The sequence below is a fragment of the Oncorhynchus kisutch genome, linkage group LG17 (genome assembly GCF_002021735.2).
Source record: "Oncorhynchus kisutch isolate 150728-3 linkage group LG17, Okis_V2, whole genome shotgun sequence".
Classification (NCBI taxonomy): Eukaryota; Metazoa; Chordata; class Actinopteri; order Salmoniformes; family Salmonidae; genus Oncorhynchus; species Oncorhynchus kisutch.
Window position 1 is genome coordinate 21,954,772 of NC_034190.2, and position 19,120 is coordinate 21,973,891.

The following is a 19,120-nucleotide window of genomic DNA, read 5'->3' on the forward strand; positions in this document are numbered from 1 at the left end:
AAAACAATGGGTTTTGTTTGGTATACATTTTTAAGTGAGGCTCAGTGTAATTCCGTTACCATGGCCCTGCTACTTTTCTATTCCGTAATTCCCATGAGACTTCACTTAGCTTGTTGATGAGAACGCCAATGGGCTAATAAAGGTCATATTTGGAGCTTGGTCTGTTTTCCTGTGAGAAACAGACTTCTAAAAATACCGTAATAGGCTAGATATCAACCAATCGGCCACTGACCCTGGAGCTCTGCGTCACCACTCTGCCCTCCGGCTGGTCACAGAGCAGGAGAGAGGGTCTGGAGCCTCCAGTTGGAAGTGGGCAGAACAAAGGGAAGCGGACTTCTGGAAAGGCTAGCGACTGCCTCACGCTACTGTTTTTAACTCCCCACAGTTCCGCAGCAGCCATTCGGTCAGTTGACTCCCACGAGGCACCAGACCGGTCCAGTTGGGAAGGAGAACAAAGGCACGAGATGCTCACCGGTTTCCCGGAGGAGGCATGTCAGCCGGTAGCGGTGTGCAGCGCGTGCTGCTGTTAATTATCCCGATGTTTCTACTCGCGCTACAGCTCCTGGTCGGGCTCCGGTTGCCGCGAGCAGACCACGCAGGTAGCCCAGGGGCCTTTAAGGACGGGGTCGCCTTCACGGTGATCAGCATAGAACCGGAGAGAAGGAGCGCGCGCCAAACGGGATCTTTGGAATTTTTACGGGATGAGTCGGGAGCGAGCCGCGTGTACGAAGATGAAAACGAGATGCCCATTGGCGACCGGGTGAGAGCAAACTACGAGCGCGCAAACACACACAGTTGAGACGAGGACAAGATAGGGCAGACTGACCCCCGGCAGCTGTAGTGATCAGCTGCGTGTGTGTCAGTGGTCAGGGAGGAGCAGGTTTCAGCTGCTCGTTTTTGTTGGTATGTCAATAATACATCTCCATCTCTCCACTCACCCCCTCTTCTCCTTTCCTGTCAATCCCCCATCATCATCTCCCCTCTCATTTATGATTTTTCGCTTCGGCTCTCTAATTCTCTCCCCTCCTAAGGCTAGCTCCCAGTCAGTCTGGTGAGTCATCATCTACTCCTCTCCCTCCTCCTTCCTGGGTTGCCATGGTGACCACAGTGGTCTCTAGGGGTGAGGTGGCCTGTGTGTATATGTGTGTGTGTGTTAGTATGCCTCAGGCATGCATGTCACTAGCAGGGCTGGAGTTAGCCCTTGACCTGTCTGTACATCTCCCATACCTGAGGGGCCAACGCACGCTCGCTCGCGCACACACATTCCTCTACATGACCTATTCTATGCTCTTTGATCTCCACTGACACCTAAGTGGCCCCTCAACCTATGGAGTATGTGTGTGTTTCATTTACATTTGATTCATTTACAAATATTGAGCTGACATGTATTGACTAGCTGTGTTTGAATGTTCATACTGACCGTACTATTTGTGACATACATTGATTATGTAGCATGCTTAGTGGTCAGTATGGATAGTTAGTATGGCAAAAGTTCCAGGACGTTGTACTACATTCACCAAAATACGAAGTATACAAGCAGTGGACAATATTTCTGTGCTTTTTGGGCCCATAATGAAATTCTTCAGAAAATGGGCTTAGCTTCACAACATTTTTAGATTTAAAAAATGCCGGTAAAATATGCAGCAGGAGTCCTACGAAAGTGGATACAAATGAATTGCTTTAACTAATTATGACAAAGTGTTGAGCAATGTAATAAAGTAATGCGTTTTCAAATAAGTTACGTTACACGTTATGTTGGCTGACAATTTGTTAGCTACGGTAGTAGCCTTACGAACCGCATAGCATTTCATTTCAGCCATTGCTTGTATGCAGCGATTTTAGCATGTAAATCTTGGTGGGGCAAAGTCCAGGAAAGCCATTACACAACACAATACATGTATTGCACTATGACGGTGACAAGCAGTGCCCACAAACTGTTAGAGCCTACATAAAGCTGTCCCAACAGCAGAGCTTTCTTTTCAGCACTATGGAGTGAATCCTTACCACTGCTACACCTGGCTATCAGCAGAGCCTTGTCTGGCAGTGAAACAGTTAATTCAGCCTAATTTACTGCCTTTTAAAAAACATAGCTGATATGGCTGACTTACTTAAACAAATGTGGTTTCTATGGAGATGTACAAACTATGGCATAAGGGGACGTTAAGCGGAGAAGAGGCAATCCGTAATTTCGATTAAGACACCACCAAGTCAGAACAGTAGGCTAAGTTATGAAGGGGAAAGGTACCGAATTATTAGGGTGAGGTACATGGGCTACTAACAGCTTACTACACAACATACATTTAGTATTATTTTCTTAGCCAAAGTACCCATATCTCCCTGGCATATTGCATCACTTATGCAGCAGCAAACAAAATATTTTTGGACTCACGTTGTTGTCTTGTGCTCACTTGAACAGGAAGGTGGCGCGGCGGTCCTTTTGTGCAAATTTTGTCATCAAAGTCTGTCATTCTCTGGATTTATGGTGCTTTCAAGACAACTGGGAACTTGTAAAAAAACAAGGTCGAATCATGACGTTAGTGATCTTCAGTTCGGAGCTCTAGAAAGAGGCCAGAGTTCCCAACTTGGAATTCTGAGTTGGATGACCATTCAAAATGTATTTTCCCAGTCGGAGATTTTTTCAGAGTTCCAGAGTTTCAGAGTTTTGAACTCACTAAAGTCTGAGATTTCTGAGTTTCCAGTTGTTTTGAATGCAGCATGCTGGATTGACAGCATGGCCAGTGTGTTCAACCTTTTCTGGCCCATGGTGTTGCATGTGAATGTTTATCCTTTTAAGCTTGGAAAAGAGACCCTTAAACCCAGACTTGAACCACACACACCCACCCATTCCACTGAATATCAGGCTAGTGATTGCTTTGTAATGCTTGCAGTTAGCCACCGATTCCGTCCAAACCTTTCATTGTTGAATTTGCGATTTACATCTTGTTGTGTAATGTTTATGTTCAATGGCCGATGAGCACCTATATATTTTATCTAGAATTTCTCTTCATATGACAAGGATTGAAAAGGATTTGCGAGTAGATTGTCGACTTGATTCACGATGACTGCTTGTCTAGCTTGCTAGCTAAGATTTTGATAGTGTGATGTTGACATGATCAGTCCAATCAAAGCTACGGTAGATATAACGTGATTTGACATTTTATCTGTGGCCAATGACCTTGAGCCTTCTTGGATGGGCACTTCTAATGCAACTATGGCAGCACCCAAGGGGCTTGAATTTGAGCTCTCCCTGTGGATATTGCGGTGACGAAGGGTCCACATGAGTGACAGAACATTGAGCCAATCATGGTGCAACTAGAGAACATTACCAACCCCTGCACTCCGAATTTCTGCTGGCTGCCCCACCACCACAGAAAGCACTGACCTAGGCTGAAACACCTGCATTTTGGAGCTGCCTTAATAAAGCCACATTGCTTTGAGTAACTCAAAAATCAATTTTTTTTTACATTGTTTGCAAACTCATATGTGGCACGTATTAATGTCAAAATGACATGCAAAACAGGCAAAAAATAAATTGTTTTCTTTTTTTAGCTAAACAGGTAGAGCTCAAAACAAGAGGGTGCTCTGCCCCGAATGACAGGTCACCACTGCTTGCTTGTATGTACCGGTATGTCAGTGGAGGTCTGTGCTGTTTTAAGATGGAGGGCAATGTTGTTGGGTTTTTTTATGAGCATGGCCTTATTTCTATTACAGCATATTGGATGACTGTGATTCATATTCCATTCATCCAGCTCAATGTAACATCGGTAGGTTTAGACTACTACATGATACTCAAATGTTCCCTAACATGAGGTTGCTACAAACAAGCCTATGAATGAAAGATTACAACGTAGGTGCACACAGGTCGAGTGAAAATGTTGTGACAGACAGTGACACAGCCTTGCCTGCATCTAGCTGATCTAGGGTGTAATCATTAGTACACCAGTTGCAAACTGTTTGTATTGGACAAATTCGGGTATGTTTGTCCCCATTTTGTTTAGTTTGCTTCAGTTTAAGAAATGTTTAACAGAATGAATAAACCCCTGGATACACATTAACACAATTGACATTTATAGCATCCACGTTGAATTTCTTCTCACATATATGCACTCCTCTTCTCACCTTTTCCCTTCGTTTGTGGACTTCTACACAGTACATTTGAAAGTGTTAAATCAACACTATCAGCGAGTACATATGGTCCCACTCTACACAGAGTAAAAAGTACATTGATCCAAGTGTTACATTTCTAGTGTTGATTTAACACTGAGGAGTGCAAAAAGTATTTTGGAAAAGCACTTGGAATTTCACAATAAACTCAAGCAAAGCTGTTTCAACATTCAATTATGTTTATTATGACCAAACCACAAGTCCCAGCCCTGCCTTAAACTGTTATCAAGTGACAGTAGAATGTAGTCAAAATAATCTTGCTCCATATGACATGAGCAAATCAATAGGTTTGTTGGAAAATGCTGACATTTACATTAAAAACATGTTTCTCACAACCTAACCATAAGTCTCAGCCCTGGCTTAAACTGTTATCAAGTGACAGTAGGGGACAATGTAGTCAAAAAAATCACTTGCTCCATATGACATGAGCAAATGAAAAGGTTTGTGGTACATGTTATTTACATGAAATATCTTGCATGGTGGACTTTGCTTCAAAACTTTGAATGCAGGCAAATGATCATCAAAACATAAGGTTTCAAGAGCTGACCCAACCTAAAATAAACATTTTCCTCTTTCAGAATAGCCTTAATTTGGTAAAATAGTGGCATTTCAATGACTACTTCAGCACATATGACCAAATCAAGATGATATTCTGTACCATGGGGCTTTACCCATTTAAATGACAAAACATGTGTGCGCACTGAGACATTCAACTTGGCAGCAATCTCATGGCTTTCTTTCAGGTCATTGAGCCTTGACATCTTTCCTGGACCTATAGATAGTCCATCCTGGCTCAATGTTTCCCAGTTATATGCCATGTCATTTGTGTTTCTTGATTAAAGTCATAGTGACATTCTTAAAACACTTCAGTTGCTTTTTAAAGAAATAATGTTTAGCCTTGTAGCGCATACACCACGAATGAAGAATGGGCCCGATGTTCCTTATACAACGACGATAATGTATCATGAAGTGGTGTTTCGGTAACAGATTTCTGTCAGGAAACAAATACTTGAAAAGCCTATGATGTTCAGCAATTAAGTGCTTCAGATAGATAGTCATGCCCTCTGTTAGTATAGGAGAAAACACAATATTTACAATTTGTAGTAGTAACAGAAGCAGCTGCCAGTATTTATCATATTTCTGTACCAGATCACCAAATATCAATGGCAAATTACGGAGAAGACACCAAGATTGAATAGTATTTAGACCCAAATCATTGCTCCGATCATCCAATTTGAGTGCAGGTGGACGATTCCTCCGCTCTGTGTAGCCATAGTTAAATTAACGAACTCTACCGTGCACATCTTTAGCAGTCACAAAGTTGGCTTGTATATACTGTAACACAAGTTTTACCTCAAATTGTGCAACTTCTAAAATGTCATGCATTATATCAACAGAAAAGCTGTCTGTAGTATTGAAGTACTGGAGAGAGTTCAATAAGCAAGCATGCTTCACACCGTGTTGGGTTTGACTGAATAGTTTGACAATAGTCTGAGTTGCATGTGTTTCGTTCGTAAAGTCACTCTTGGGTCATCCTCAGAAAACACAGTTTGAAAATCCACTTTCTCAGTGAGGCAAAAACGGCAACAATAACGAGCACTAAATGATTCCACAAAACCAAACAGGCAACGTATACCAAGATTATCTCCAGTTACTTGGACAATACTGCCATGTATACAACCACATAAGAAGGGAACTTCAATACCCTCAGTCTCAAGCACTTTCAAATAGCTAAATATTTGCTCAAGAATGGAATCAAATCCCTACGTTTAAGGTCCTGGGTATGGAAGAGTGTACATAAGTTAAGGTCCTGGGTATGGAAGAGTGTACATAAGTTAAGGTCCTGGGTATGGAAGAGTGCACACAAGTCAATATTTACCAACATTGAATTAAACTTTGGAGTAAATTTCTCAAAGTAAAGTATGTAACTCCCAACTTGTGAATTCACTTTTTTGATCCCAATGGATTAGCAGTGTCAGTCATCATAAATGCATTGGAAATTCAACTCTTTACTCTTTAGAAAAGAGAGGATGTCTCTTCATATATAGTCCAGCTTTCAAATCAAAGTAAACTCAATTTTTAAATTGTCCCCCGAGTTAAACATGCCACTTGTATTTGGGTTCTTCAAAATGAACTGCAATGTCTGGAGAATTGGAAAGTAAGAAAATGGATCAGTTATGACCATTTGATCATAAGTTCCAGTAGTGTTGTTTCTTCTATCGTCAAATCTAACACCAAGGACTCTCAACTGGTTGAGTTGTTCCCCATTTTTGTATAAAATAAGCACTTTGTTTTGATACTGAATTCAACAATGTGAAAGGATTTTCAATATCCTGAAAATGATGTTGTATTTTTCTGAACAATTTGTGTGTCTTTTGAAGATATACATGTAAGAGCAGTCGCATTAGCTTGACCCTGTATCTCTTGAACTGCTTCCTCCATGGAAGATAGAAAACTATTTACAGTCTGACCTATACCTGCAGCTGTGCAATAGCAGACACACACATATCAAGTGTGTTCTTGTTAGATATTGGTACATGGTTACAACTAGAATTTGAAGGAAAATCAGCATTACTTGGCTAATTATCAACAGCTGTATTAGCATTCAAGTTAGCGTTTAACAAAATTTGACAGTCTCGGGATTGTGCCCTGTTCAAATGCTTCCTAAAGTCTGAAAATACACGACAACCAAATACACGACAACAATCTGCTTGACCACATTTTATTCTAAGAGTTCTACCAGGGCACATTCCATGTATCAACTTGAGATGCCTTACGAGCAAGTTGGTACTTCCATGACTAGCATGGCAAACAAAACATATCAGCATTAGTGCAGAGGTCTAGCTCTGAGCTCACAACCCTTGGAGTCTCCTTAACCTTCCCAATGTCTATGATGTACACAGTTGTCTGTATGAAGGTGTACATGTTGCGCAGCATTGTATTGTAAGCAGTACCAAAGACAAAGTGAGTCTTGAAAAGCTCATTGAAGCACCAAGAGCGCTCGTTGACTTGCAAGGCGCTCTTGTCCAGGATGATGAAGTAAGCATGGATGCTGCTCTTCCTGGTCCCGATTGCAAGAAGATATGGTTGGCGGCTCTGGTCAATCGCATCAAGGTGCTCCTGGATACTGGTTTCTGCCTGAAGACGACAAAAACAAACACCATCATTAGTTCATCATAGCGGCTGAATATCACAAGATACTGTTTAGCTTGAGATGCAGACATCTTGCCTGGTCTTTTGCGGCCTTGTGATGAAGGAGGAATCAAATGGAGCAGGAGAAGGATGGAGGAAAGGTCACCTTCCCATCCTAATCAAAGAGATCCTAATTAAAATGGTAAATTCCATCATCAGTGACATTAACATTTCAGAGTTATTTGAAATATAAATGATAAATTATGATCATCTAACCGTAAGCATTCATGTCAGTTCCCTCATCAACTGCAGATTCTGCCATCTAGATCAGCTCCTGAAGTTCAGCTTAGGGCCTTGCTTAGCATGATGATCTTTTGCTTGAATGTAGTTGGCCACCTCTCCAAACAGCAGCACAAAATCCTGTTCAATCTGAAACTAGACAAAAACATTCCACTTTAACCTCCAAATCAAGTTTGAGTAAATCACCAGCCTACACATTAATTGAACTACTATTACTGGCCAACCTGAATTGGCATCTAGAGATTAAACAGAATTTATACAACTTAAAACTCTTACCAAGCCCTTCACATCCAGAACGCTTGGAAATTCAGTTAGGATGGTGGAGCCATGTTTCTTCATCAGAAGAATGCTTCATAAGAGAAATGGCCTCTCGGCACTGGTCTTCACTCAGGGTAGCCAAAGTGGATGGACTGGACTCCCTCTCAGCAGTTGGCCTTCCAGAGTATAGTTGAGTGGGCCGTTTCTCTGATGAAACCAAATTCCTCTGAATGGTTTTGATTCAATACGAGAGGTACCCTTCTCCACTATTAGGGTTGTAATAATGTTCCTTATAAAAATGAACATGGTTACTAATCTTGAAAGAAAAAACATAACCAAGTCCCATTTGCTCAGATACCATACTAGACGAATTAAACGCAGATGCCCTTTATCAGTCGTAATGTACACTTGCATATCCATTTTCAGTGTAGGGATCCTTCAGGTTTGGGAACAAGGAGACGATGCCTTGTGCAAACGTTTCTCTCACACTGCGCGGTGGTGATGTCCTGACAAGAATATAATGTTATGTTTAGGCGGCAATCAGAATCTCCATAAGCAGCGTTGGTCACCAGTCAGCTAAATATCAGGAGTGATTTTTGAATCAGTATCATGCCCATTGAATTTGATACAAGAGAAGTCTTCTACCAATAGCAGTGGATGGTCAGCAGTAGCCTAACCAATTATGTGACTGAGATACTGATACAGAAGTCATTTTTAACATTCAGCAGATATGGGAGCAAGTAATGCTCAACCATTTTCATTATGAATCTTTCCTTTAAACTTACGCATGAGTCTCTGTCATCGCCGAAACAAGAATGTTGATCATCTTTCGTCTGGTGCAGTCAGTCAGGCTTTTAGTTTTGGATTATCCCTTGATGACAACCTCTCCACCTGGCTTTTAGTTTTGGAGTATCCCTTGATGACAACCTCTCCACCTGGCTTTTAGTTTTGGATTATCCCTTGATGACAACCTCTCCACCTGGCTTTTAGTTTTGGAGTATCCCTTGATGACAACCTCTCCACCTGGCTTTTAGTTTTGGAGTATCCCTTGATGACAACCTCTCCACCTGGCTTTTAGTTTTGGATTATCCCTTGATGACAACCTCTCCACCTGGCTTTTAGTTTTGGAGTATCCCTTGATGACAACCTCTCCACCTGGCTTTTAGTTTTGGAGTATCCCTTGATGACAACCTCTCCACCTGGCTTTTAGTTTTGGAGTATCCCTTGATGACAACCTCTCCACCTGGCTTTTAGTTTTGGAGTATCCCTTGATGACAACCTCTCCACCTGGCTTTTAGTTTTGGAGTATCCCTTGATGACAACCTCTCCACCTGGCTTTTAGTTTTGGAGTATCCCTTGATGACAACCTCTCCACCTGGCTTTTAGTTTTGGATTATTCCTTGATGACAACCTCTCCACCTGGCTTTTAGTTTTGGAGTATCCCTTGATGACAACCTCTCCAGCTGGCTTTTTCTTCAGTATGCTCTCTATTAGCTGTAAAAGTATATATATATATATAAACGGCAGTGTGAAATCCATTTTATGCCAAGTTAATTGAAGAATGAATTACAAACGTACATTTTTTGCTTCGTCATCAGATCTTTGATACTTCCGTGAGGGGCTTCCATCCTCACTCAAAATGATTGTATCAACCGACTCATGGTCTGAACCACACATCACAGAACTGGCAGAGACAGGACTCATCAGGGAAGATTCTGAAATACACAAAGACAACAATACAGGCATGTCAAATGTATGGTTATATTGAAAGTGATGCCACAGGTAACCAAAGACTTGAAAACCAGCACACACCAAGATCTGTCCGTTTCACCACCTTCTCAAACACATCCCCATCAACTTCAGTTCCAGACCCATCATACAGCTTTGTATTTTATAAACTAGTAAGTGGGATCTCAAATTTCAGGAAAACTGTGACAAACATTAAGACAACAACCTACAATTAGAATTGCAATTGTAATGGTATGAGTAATCAGACTGACTGGTATGAAAACAATACATTTATTTCCAATCAAAAAGGTTTTCAAGTGTCAGGTTAATGATCTTGACATATTTTTGTTCACCATTGAATTTCACTCTGATCAGCATGACTAAGTCTGAAAGCAGGAGATAAGGTCAGCATGGATGAAAAGCATTACATTTGTATTTCAATCATGACACATTATATAAGGATGACTACAAACATTTTCACCAATACTCCTTTACTTAGCAATGATAATTTCAAAGTATATTTTGAAAATATTGGATCATGACCACAACTTTTCTGATATTACTTGAAGCAGGTCCCAAACTACAGCAAACAGACCATTCAACTCACATTCACTGTCCCAAAATATGGACATGACCTAATTAGTCCAGTAAAATACACTCATAAGACTAAAATGAACTGGTTGCAGAGCGAGTGCGAAACGCAGTTAGCTTGGTGCCGATGCAATGGCCACAATATTTAAAAGCATCACGCACATATCGAAAATGTAGTTATTATTTGGATAAATAAACAACTGACCTTAATCAGATTAGTCCTCAATATACACAGTTGAAGTCGGAAATTTACATACACCTTAGCCAAATACATTTAAACTCAGCTTTTCACAATTCCTGACATTTAATCCTAGTAAACATACCCTGTTTTAGGTCAGTTAGAATCACCACTTTATTTTAATAAATGTGAAATGTCAGAATAATAGTAGAGTGATTTATTTCAGCTTTTATTTCTTTCATCACATTCCCAGTGGATCAGAAGTTCACATACACTCAATTAGTATTTGGTAGCATTGCTTTTAAATTGTGTAACTTGGGTCAAACGTTTTGGGTAGCCTTCCACAAGCTTCCCACAATAAGTTGGGTGAATTTTGGCCCATTCCTCCTGACAGAGCCGAGTCAGGTTTGTAGGCCTCCTAGCTCACACACTTTTTCAGTTCTGCCCACAAATTTTTTATTGGATTGAGGTCAGGGTTTTGTGATGGCCACTCCAATACCTTGACTTTGTTGTCCTTAAGCCATTTTGCAATTATGGTTGGGGTCATTATCCATTTGGAAGACCCCTTTGCGACCAAGCTTTAACTTCCTGGCTGATGTCTTGAGATGTTGCTTCAATATGTCCACATAATTTTTCTTCCTCGTGATGCCATCTATTTTGTGAAATGCACCAGTCCCTCCTGCAGCAAGGCACCCCCACAACATGATGCTGCCACCCCTGTGCTTCACGGTTGGGATGGTGTTCTGCGGCTTACAAGCCTCCCCCTTTTTCCTCTAAACATAACAATGGTCATTATGGCCAAACAGTTCTATTTTTGTTTCATCAGACCAGAGGACATTTCTCCAAAAAGTACAATCTTTGTCCCCATGTGCAGTTGCAAACCGTAGTATGGCTTTTTTATGGTAGTTTTGGAGCAGTGGCTTTTCCTTGCTGAGCGGCCTTTCAGGTTATGTCGATATAGGACTTGTTTTACTGTGGATATAGATACTTTTGTACCGGTTTCCTCCAGCAGGTTCACAAGGTCCTTTGCTGTTGTTCTGGGATTGATTTTCACTTTTCGCACCAAAGTACGTTCATCTCTAGGAGACAGAATGTGTCTTCTTCCTGAGCGGGTATGACTACTGCGTGGTCCCATGGTGTTTATACTTGCATACTATTGTTTGTAAAGATGAACGTGGTACCTTCAGATGTTTGGAAATTGCTCCCAAGGATGAACCAGACTTGTGGAGATCTACCATTTTTTATCTGAGGTCTTGGCTGATTTATTTAGATTTCCCCATGATGTCAAGCAAAAAGGCACTTATTTGAAGGTAGGCCTTACACCCACAGGTAAACCTCCAATTGACTCAAATTATGTCAATTAGCCTATCAGAAGCTTTTTAATAAGCCATTACATAATTTTCTGGAATGTTCCAAGCTGTTTAAAAGGCACAGTCAACTTAGTGTATGTAAACTTCTAACCCACTTGAATTGTGATACAGTGAATTATAAGTTAAATAATCTGTCTGTAAACAATTGTTAGAAAAATGATTTGCAAGAAATTTGTGGAGCGGTTGAAAAACAAGTTTCAATGACTCCAACCTAAGTGTATGTAAACTTCCGACTTCAACTGTAAGTACTCAGACCCTTTGCTATGAGACTCGAAATTAAGCTCAGGTGCATCCTATTTCTATTGATCATCCTTTATGTTTCTACAACTTGATTGGAGTCCACCTATGGTAAATTAAATTGATTGGACATGATTTGGAAACGCACACACCGGTCTACATAAGGTCACACTGTTGACAGTGCATGTCCGAGCAAAAACCAAGCCATAAGGAATTGTCTGTTTTGTGAGGCACAGATCTAAGGAAGGGTACCAAAAAATGTTGGGAGCATTGAAGGTCCCCAAGAACACAGTGGCCTCCATCATTCTTAAATGGAAGAAGTTTGGAACCACCAAGATTCTTCCTAGAGCTGGCCAACTGGGCAAACGGAGCAATCAGGGGAGAAGGGCCTTGGTCAGGGAGGTGACCAAGAATCCGATGGTCATTCTGACAAAGCTCCAGAGTTCCTCTGTGGAGATGGGAGAACCTTCCAGAAGGACAACCATCTCTGCAGCACTCTACCAATCAGGGCTTTATGGTAGAGTGGCCAGACGGTAGCCATTCCTCAGTAAAAGGAACGACAGCCTGCTTTGAGTTTGCCAAAAGGCACCTAAAGGACTCTCAGACCATGAGAAATAAGATTCTCTGGTCTGATGAAACCAAGATTGAACTCTTTGCCTGAATGCCAAGCGTCACGTCTGCAGGAAACCTGGCACCGTCCCTACGGTGAAGCATGGTGGTGGCAGCATCATGCTGTAGGGATGTTTTTCAGTTGCAGGAACTGGGAGACTAGTCAGGATCAAGGGAAAGATGAATGAAGCAAAGTACAGAGAGATCCTTAATGAAAACCTGCTTCAGAGCACTCAGGACCTCAGACTGGAAGGTGAACCTTCGTCCCAACAGGACAACAACCCTAAGTACACAGCCAAGACAACGCAGGAGTGGCTTCGGGACAAGTCTCTGAATGTCCTTGAGTGGCCCAGCCAGAGCCCGGACTTGAACCCGTCTCTGGAGAGACCTGAAAATAGCTGTGCAGCGATGCTTCCCATCCAACCTGACAGAGCTTGAGAGGATCTGCAGAGAAGAATGGGAGTTAGAGGTGTGCCAAGCTTGTAGAGTCATACCTAAGAAGACTAGAGGCTGTAATCGCTGCCAAAGGTGCTTCAAAATACCGAGTAAAGGGTCTGAATACTTATGTAAATGTGATCCGCTTTTTTGATACATTTGCTAAAATGTCTAAAACCTAGTTTTTGCTTTGTCATTATGGGGTATTGTGTGTAGATTGATGAAAGAAAAACTATTAAATTCATTTTAGAATAAGGCTGTAACGTAACAAAATGTGGAAAAGTCAAGGGGTCTGAATACTTTCCGAATGCACTGTAAGCGGTATAGTCATTGTGCGTTCTCAATGGACATTTTTTCTGAAGTCGTAAGATGTCTAGCTAGTAATTTGTTACGTATGCTAACAAGCTAGCAAGAAGTTGCATAGCAACAGCATCAACTTCCGGTAGACCGGCGAAGCGCTAGTACACTCAACTGAAAGTATACTCTTCGTTTACAATATACTAAAATGAACTAATAGCATGTAGTATATACTCATTAAGTATGTAGTACACAGTATGTTAGTATGGGTATTCGAACACAGCTTATGTGTGTTTGTGATTGCGAGTGGCGTGCATGTGTTACCCTGCTGACTCGTGTGTCTACCCACAGGAGAGAGGTAGAGGGTTTGAGCTGCAGCAGTGGGCATCAGGTGAGCCCTCCTTCACTGCAGAGCTGGAACGTGTCATCGCCTACATTACCACACCACAGGTACATAACCATGCCCACTTTACACCTTGGCCCACACATCATAAATAATTCAGATAGAAATGCACTGTATAGAACAGACCTGGGCCCGTAGTCATGAAGCGTCTTAGAGTAGGAATGCTGAACTTTTTCATTATATAATATTTTTAATTATAAAACTGATCCTAGATCAGACCTAGGTTTCAAATACTTGCAACATTTTATTGTGTGCCTGTTAAAGCTCGCCTGGCTTAATAAACTCTTAAAACTGCGAACCCTGCCTGTCTGGCACTCCAGACAGACTCAAGCAAACACTCAAAGTATTAGAAATTATTGTTCAAGTACTTGAACCCAGGTCTGTCCTAGATCAGAACTCCTACTTTGTGAGGCTTGACACATACAGCCTAGGTTCTGAGATATTTCAAAGACGCTAGGGTCAGAGAGTAATGACAGTATGGTATTTGAGACCAGACACTTAACATGTCACTGTAAACCATTGTATATGTTTGACCTAAAAACCTCTGACCCAGGGTTTCCCAACATGTGAGAGGTCAGTGGAAAAAAGCCCTCTAAAAAGCAGATTAGGGGCAACAGGCCGCATTTTTTCCCAACATCCCCTCTCTCGCTCAGACAGGAAATCTGTGTCACATGACTTTCTCTGGGCCTAATGATAACTCAGCACTTCCATTCCTTCTCCAGACAGGCCCCTCATTACTCTGTCCTGTTCCCCTGCAGGTTAACTGTTCCCGGCTGCTTCTACCAGGTGAGTCCCAGGCTTCACAGGCCTCTGGAGCTCTCTGGCTGCTGTGTGTGGAGGGCTGGAGCCTGCCAAGCCAGGGTCCTCCGTGTGTAGCATACTCTTTCAGGTGTGTATATGCATCTATGCGAGAGGTGTCAATGTAGTCCCTGGTTCGAATCCAGACTGCATCACATCCGGCCATGATTGGGAGTCCCATAGGGCGGCGCACAATTGGCCCAGCGTCGTCCAGGTTTGACCGGGATAGGCCGTCATTGTAAATAAAAAATTGTTCTTAACTGACTTGCCTAGTTAAATAAAGGTTCAAAAAATAACATAATTGACATGCTCCCTTCCCCAAACTTGTACAAGTAGTTAATAATGTAAAACAGTTTTAAACAAATCCTAATCTCTTCCTCATTCACATATCTCTCTCTTATCTACAACTCTCTCTCCGTCTGTCTCTGTGTGTAGTATGGATGAGGGTGATACAGGGTTTCTGGAGGCTCTCTCAAAGGCCTGTGATGTCCACAGATTTGACCCCAGTGGTCAGCATGGTGACAGAGCCAGCAGTGGTTACCGTGACGATGGTTCTGGTGGGTTTCGACAGTACCGGGCATGGCTGGACTGGCGAGCAGCGAGAGGACGCAAGCAGAAGAAGAAGGGGGTTCTGTGTAGCGGGTCCCGGACACTCAAGGACATCATGGAGACTCTGGGACATCACACGGTAAAAGCCGATTTATGGTCAATCCGTGTTCTGCAGTGGCCATACGGCATTTACGGCAATGCGGCCTCTGCAGAAGTCAGAACATTCATACTTCTTGCACGTCGGGGAGCTGTCATTACTCACCAAATAAATGAGTCTGCACCACTTCAAACGCTCCACTCATAGTGATTCAGGTCTAATCTCTATAGCCATCTAGCTACACTGAACAAACATATAAACACAACATGTAAAGGGTTGGTCCCATGTTTCATGAGCTGAAACAAAAGATCCCAGAAATGTGATACTCACAAAAAGCTTATGTTTACATCCCTATTAGTGAGCATTTCTCCTTTGCCAAGATAATCCATCCACCTGAGAGGTGTGGCATATCAAGAAGCTGATTAAACAGCATGATCATTACACAGGTGCACCTTGTTCTGGGGACAATAAAAGGCCACTCTAAAATGTGCAGTATTGTCAAACAACACAATGCCACAGATGTTTCAAGTTGAGGGAGCGTGCAATTGGCAAACTGACTGCAGGAATGTCCACCAGAGCTGTTGCAGTCCAACTGGCCTCACAACCGCAGAACACGTGTAAGATGTTGTGGGGCGGCAATCAGCGGTTTGCTGATGTCAACATTGTGAACAAAGTGCCCCATGGTGGCAGTGGGGTTATGGTATGGGCAGGCATAAGCTACGGACAATGAACACAATTGTATTTTATCTATGGCAATTTGAATGCACAGAGATACTGTGACAAAATCCTGAGGCCCATTGTTGTGCCATTCATCCGCCGCCATCACATCGTGTTTCAGCATGATAATGCACAGCCCCATTTCGCAACGATCTGTACACAATTCCTGGAAGCTGAAAAGGTCTGTTCTTCCATAGCCTGCACACTCACCAGACATGTCATACATTGAGCACGTTTGGGATGCTCTGGATCAACATGTACGACAGCGTGTTCCAGTTCCTGCCAATATCCAGCAACTTCGCACAGCCATTGAACAACATTCCACCAGTGTTAACCCAGCTTAGTGTATAAGAGCTGTGTGCTGATCAGCTCTATGCGAAGGAGATGTGTAGCGCTGCATGAGGCAAATGGTGGTCACACCAGATATTGACTGGTTTTCTAATCCACGCCCCTACCTAGAGTAGTTGATTGTGCGCTAATCCAGAACCCACCATCTGCATTCCATTGACGTCTCTACCACATCTAACCCCATTACCTTCCCATTCAAATACATTTTCGTGAACTTGTCCTGATAGCATTTCGTCAAAGTTCTGCATGTTTGTTGTGAAGGAAGTTGTCAAGGAAGTGAGCTTGTTTATACAGGATGTACAGGCCCTACCTACCATCAACCGATCATGTCAATGAGGAGCTATATGGCACTCTGCGAAGCTCTACGCATTGTTAAAAACATTTTGGAGGTGCACGGCATCACAGTACGGAACTGGATTTGGCCTCCGCAAGCCTCCAGAAGCTACGCAATTGCGTCACACCCTCCGGACCACATTGCCAGATCAAGCATGAATCTTTGTTTTTTTTACTAACAGACACACACCAACACAGTAACACATACATTAACTCACACTACAGTACACAACAGATATACACATGTAACATTCACAGTACTCACAGACACTGTTGCCTGCACTTCCATTTCCATGGCAACAGGGATGAGCTGACCCTGGCTACCATAGCAACAGTGAATCACACCACTGCTGCAGTTACACACTGCAACCACTGGAGGGGAGTGAGATTCACTTTCTTCTCCTAAATGGATCCCACTAGCCCATCGTTTCCCAACTCGGTCCTCTGGACCCCAAAAGGTGCATGTTTTGGATTTTTCCCTAACACTACACAGCTGATTCAAATGATCAAAGCTTAATGATTAGTTGATTATTTGAATCAGCTGTGTAGTGCTAAGGCAAAAACCAAAACGTGCACCCCTTGGGGTCCCGAGGACCGAGTTTGGGAAACCCTGCACTAGCCCCTGTGTACATCTCCGACCATTGATTAGGTATAAGCAATATAGTAGAATGTTCCTTTTATTCTCCATATTGCTTATCTAACCTCTCACATCTCCACAAGTGCATAGGAGGTAGGAAATAAAGAGAGGGCAGATTTAGGGTGTCATCCCCACTAAGAATGGGATTCATACACCGACCTTCCAAACCCATTGCTGTGCTCTGTTCACCTGCTCTGGAGCATGGTGGTAATTAGAACAAAGAGCCATATATACTGTATATATACACACACACTGATGAAACATAGCCCTAAGCTGTCTTTTCATTGTTTTGCTGCTTTTTAATGATGTCAAAAGTGTGTTGTGACCAATGATGTGTATATATACACACACATGGTTGTCTGTTTTTGCCAGGTGGACTTCCTGTATGCTGACCTGCTGAGTGCTGAGTGGAGGGTTCTGCAAAACTGGGCAGAGCTCGGAACTCTGGGGCGCATCCGTCACCTGGTTGCCACGGTGCACCTCCAGTGGGCCGGCTTTGAGGTCGGCGGGACAGAGGCTGAGGTGGTCCGCTATTGGTTCAGCGTTCTACAGGGGCTCCAGGACGCTGGGTTTCGATTGGTCCATAGCTCTCCGGGGGTGGGAAAAAGCGTCCTAAGGCACAAAGTGGACAACGCACACAGCTCTTATACACTAAGCTGGGTTAACACTGGGCCTATACACTGAGACAAACACATGCGCACACCTTGTGCACGGCTTACACACGAACACACACATCAGAATAGTCAGTGGCTATGTTCAAGATCATCAAGACCATGATGTGTCATGGGTAAATTGTGACTGACTGATCTACAAGTAATAATGAGTCGTTATTTATGATGCAAGGTCATTTGTAGATCAGTCAGCCGGCAGTCGCCTGCACTGTCGCAGGCAATGTCGAACTAGCCCAGTCTCTCACTGTCTGTCAGTCAGTAAAATTCCACTGCAGTGTGTCCCTCTGGTGGTGAAAAACTACCCAGTGGAAGGGTCTGGAACTATTAGTTGGTTGCAACCAAAACCACTCCCTATTGGGTCAGGGCTTTATTTTGAAGGTTTAGGCAGGTCCCTCACCTAAAACCTAATTGAAGCCTCCCAGCAGCCAAAAAATACAAATAAATAAATAAAAGTCTGGGCAGTGGGCTCCACAAAATTCTGGGAACCAGCCAGGCACTGCTAGAGATTAGGCTGCCTATTCTATTAACCCAGTACAGGCAATACTGGCTGGCATAGCTTGGCATTGAGCACACCCCTGACAACTGTTGAATGGTAATAAAGTAATCTATTCTATCTGGGACTTCACACTGCAGAAATACAGATTAGGGGTCAACGTCAGTCCTTCATTCAAACACTTTAGTCACCTTTGCTTTATTTATCATTAAGGTTTTATGTACTTTTTATAAATTTGTATAATCTACTTATGTGAGTTGAGCATGAATATAATCTTTCTTTGTGTTATAATTACAGTGTTATGTGGGGTGGGGTTGATTATCTGCCGACATGTGCAATGTAAAGACATATATTGATTTCAAAGATGTTTTCATATTTTTACAAGTGCAATAAAAACAGTTGATACCCCATTTGTCCTGTATGTCTTTATGTAGAGTCCGCTACATTGTACTGGTTTCATAATGAGTGAGTGTTCTATGTGTATAATGTTCTACGTAGAATGTGCAATTCTACTTAGAATTTTCAGCACACTCGAACATTTCACATTTCGTACACTACACATGTCGTTGACACGGGGATGTTATAAACCGTCATAACTTCGTATTCTGCATTATAACCTTCTTATTCAATATTCACTCATAATTTCTCGAACAGGTTGCAACCCGCTTGGGCAGAATGGAATGTACGTTACGTATCTCCACCCTTCCCTACGCAAACTGGACAGATGTTTACGACTAGACTGGGTGGAGTTACCTATTGTACGTCCACATTTCCA

The 19,120-nt window shown here is 42.5% G+C and overlaps 1 protein-coding gene and 1 long non-coding RNA gene across 4 annotated transcripts; one reads left to right on the forward strand and one right to left on the reverse strand.

Annotated features, from left to right (window-relative positions):
• Positions 1-216: 216 nt before the first annotated feature.
• Positions 217-18,755, forward strand: LOC109907333 (methyltransferase-like protein 24). Of its 2 annotated transcripts, none has more exons than XM_020505238.2 (5): positions 217-760; positions 13,651-13,749; positions 14,461-14,591; positions 14,996-15,188; positions 17,554-18,755. In XM_020505238.2, exons 1-5 carry the CDS (start codon positions 491-493, stop codon positions 17,863-17,865), a joined length of 1,005 nt encoding a protein of 334 aa, XP_020360827.1. In that variant the 5' UTR covers positions 217-490; the 3' UTR covers positions 17,866-18,755. The 2 variants fall into 2 exon arrangements, with proteins under 2 accessions (XP_020360827.1, XP_020360826.1); XM_020505237.2 differs by having other exon boundaries at positions 223-760; positions 14,936-15,188.
• LOC109907334 (uncharacterized) lies at positions 4,334-9,697 on the reverse strand. 2 transcript variants are annotated; one of them, XR_002257521.2, is made up of 4 exons: positions 9,433-9,697; positions 7,873-9,348; positions 7,573-7,731; positions 4,334-7,471 (listed from the first exon to the last, which is right to left on the reverse strand). It is a non-coding gene; the product is annotated as an uncharacterized LOC109907334 (long non-coding RNA). The 2 variants fall into 2 exon arrangements; XR_004203563.1 differs by having other exon boundaries at positions 4,334-7,486.
• Positions 18,756-19,120: the final 365 nt, after the last annotated feature.

Bases quoted from the DNA above. Each gene is read 5' to 3' on its own strand.
- LOC109907333 (XM_020505237.2), top strand. From the start codon at position 491: ATGTCAGCCGGTAGCGGTGTGCAGCGCGTGCTGCTGTTAATTATCCCG. The intron at 761-13,650 runs GTGAGAGCAAAC...GTCTACCCACAG, and splicing joins AGATGCCCATTGGCGACCGG to GAGAGAGGTAGAGGGTTTGA. The intron at 14,592-14,935 runs GTGTGTATATGC...CTCTGTGTGTAG, and splicing joins TGTGTAGCATACTCTTTCAG to TATGGATGAGGGTGATACAG.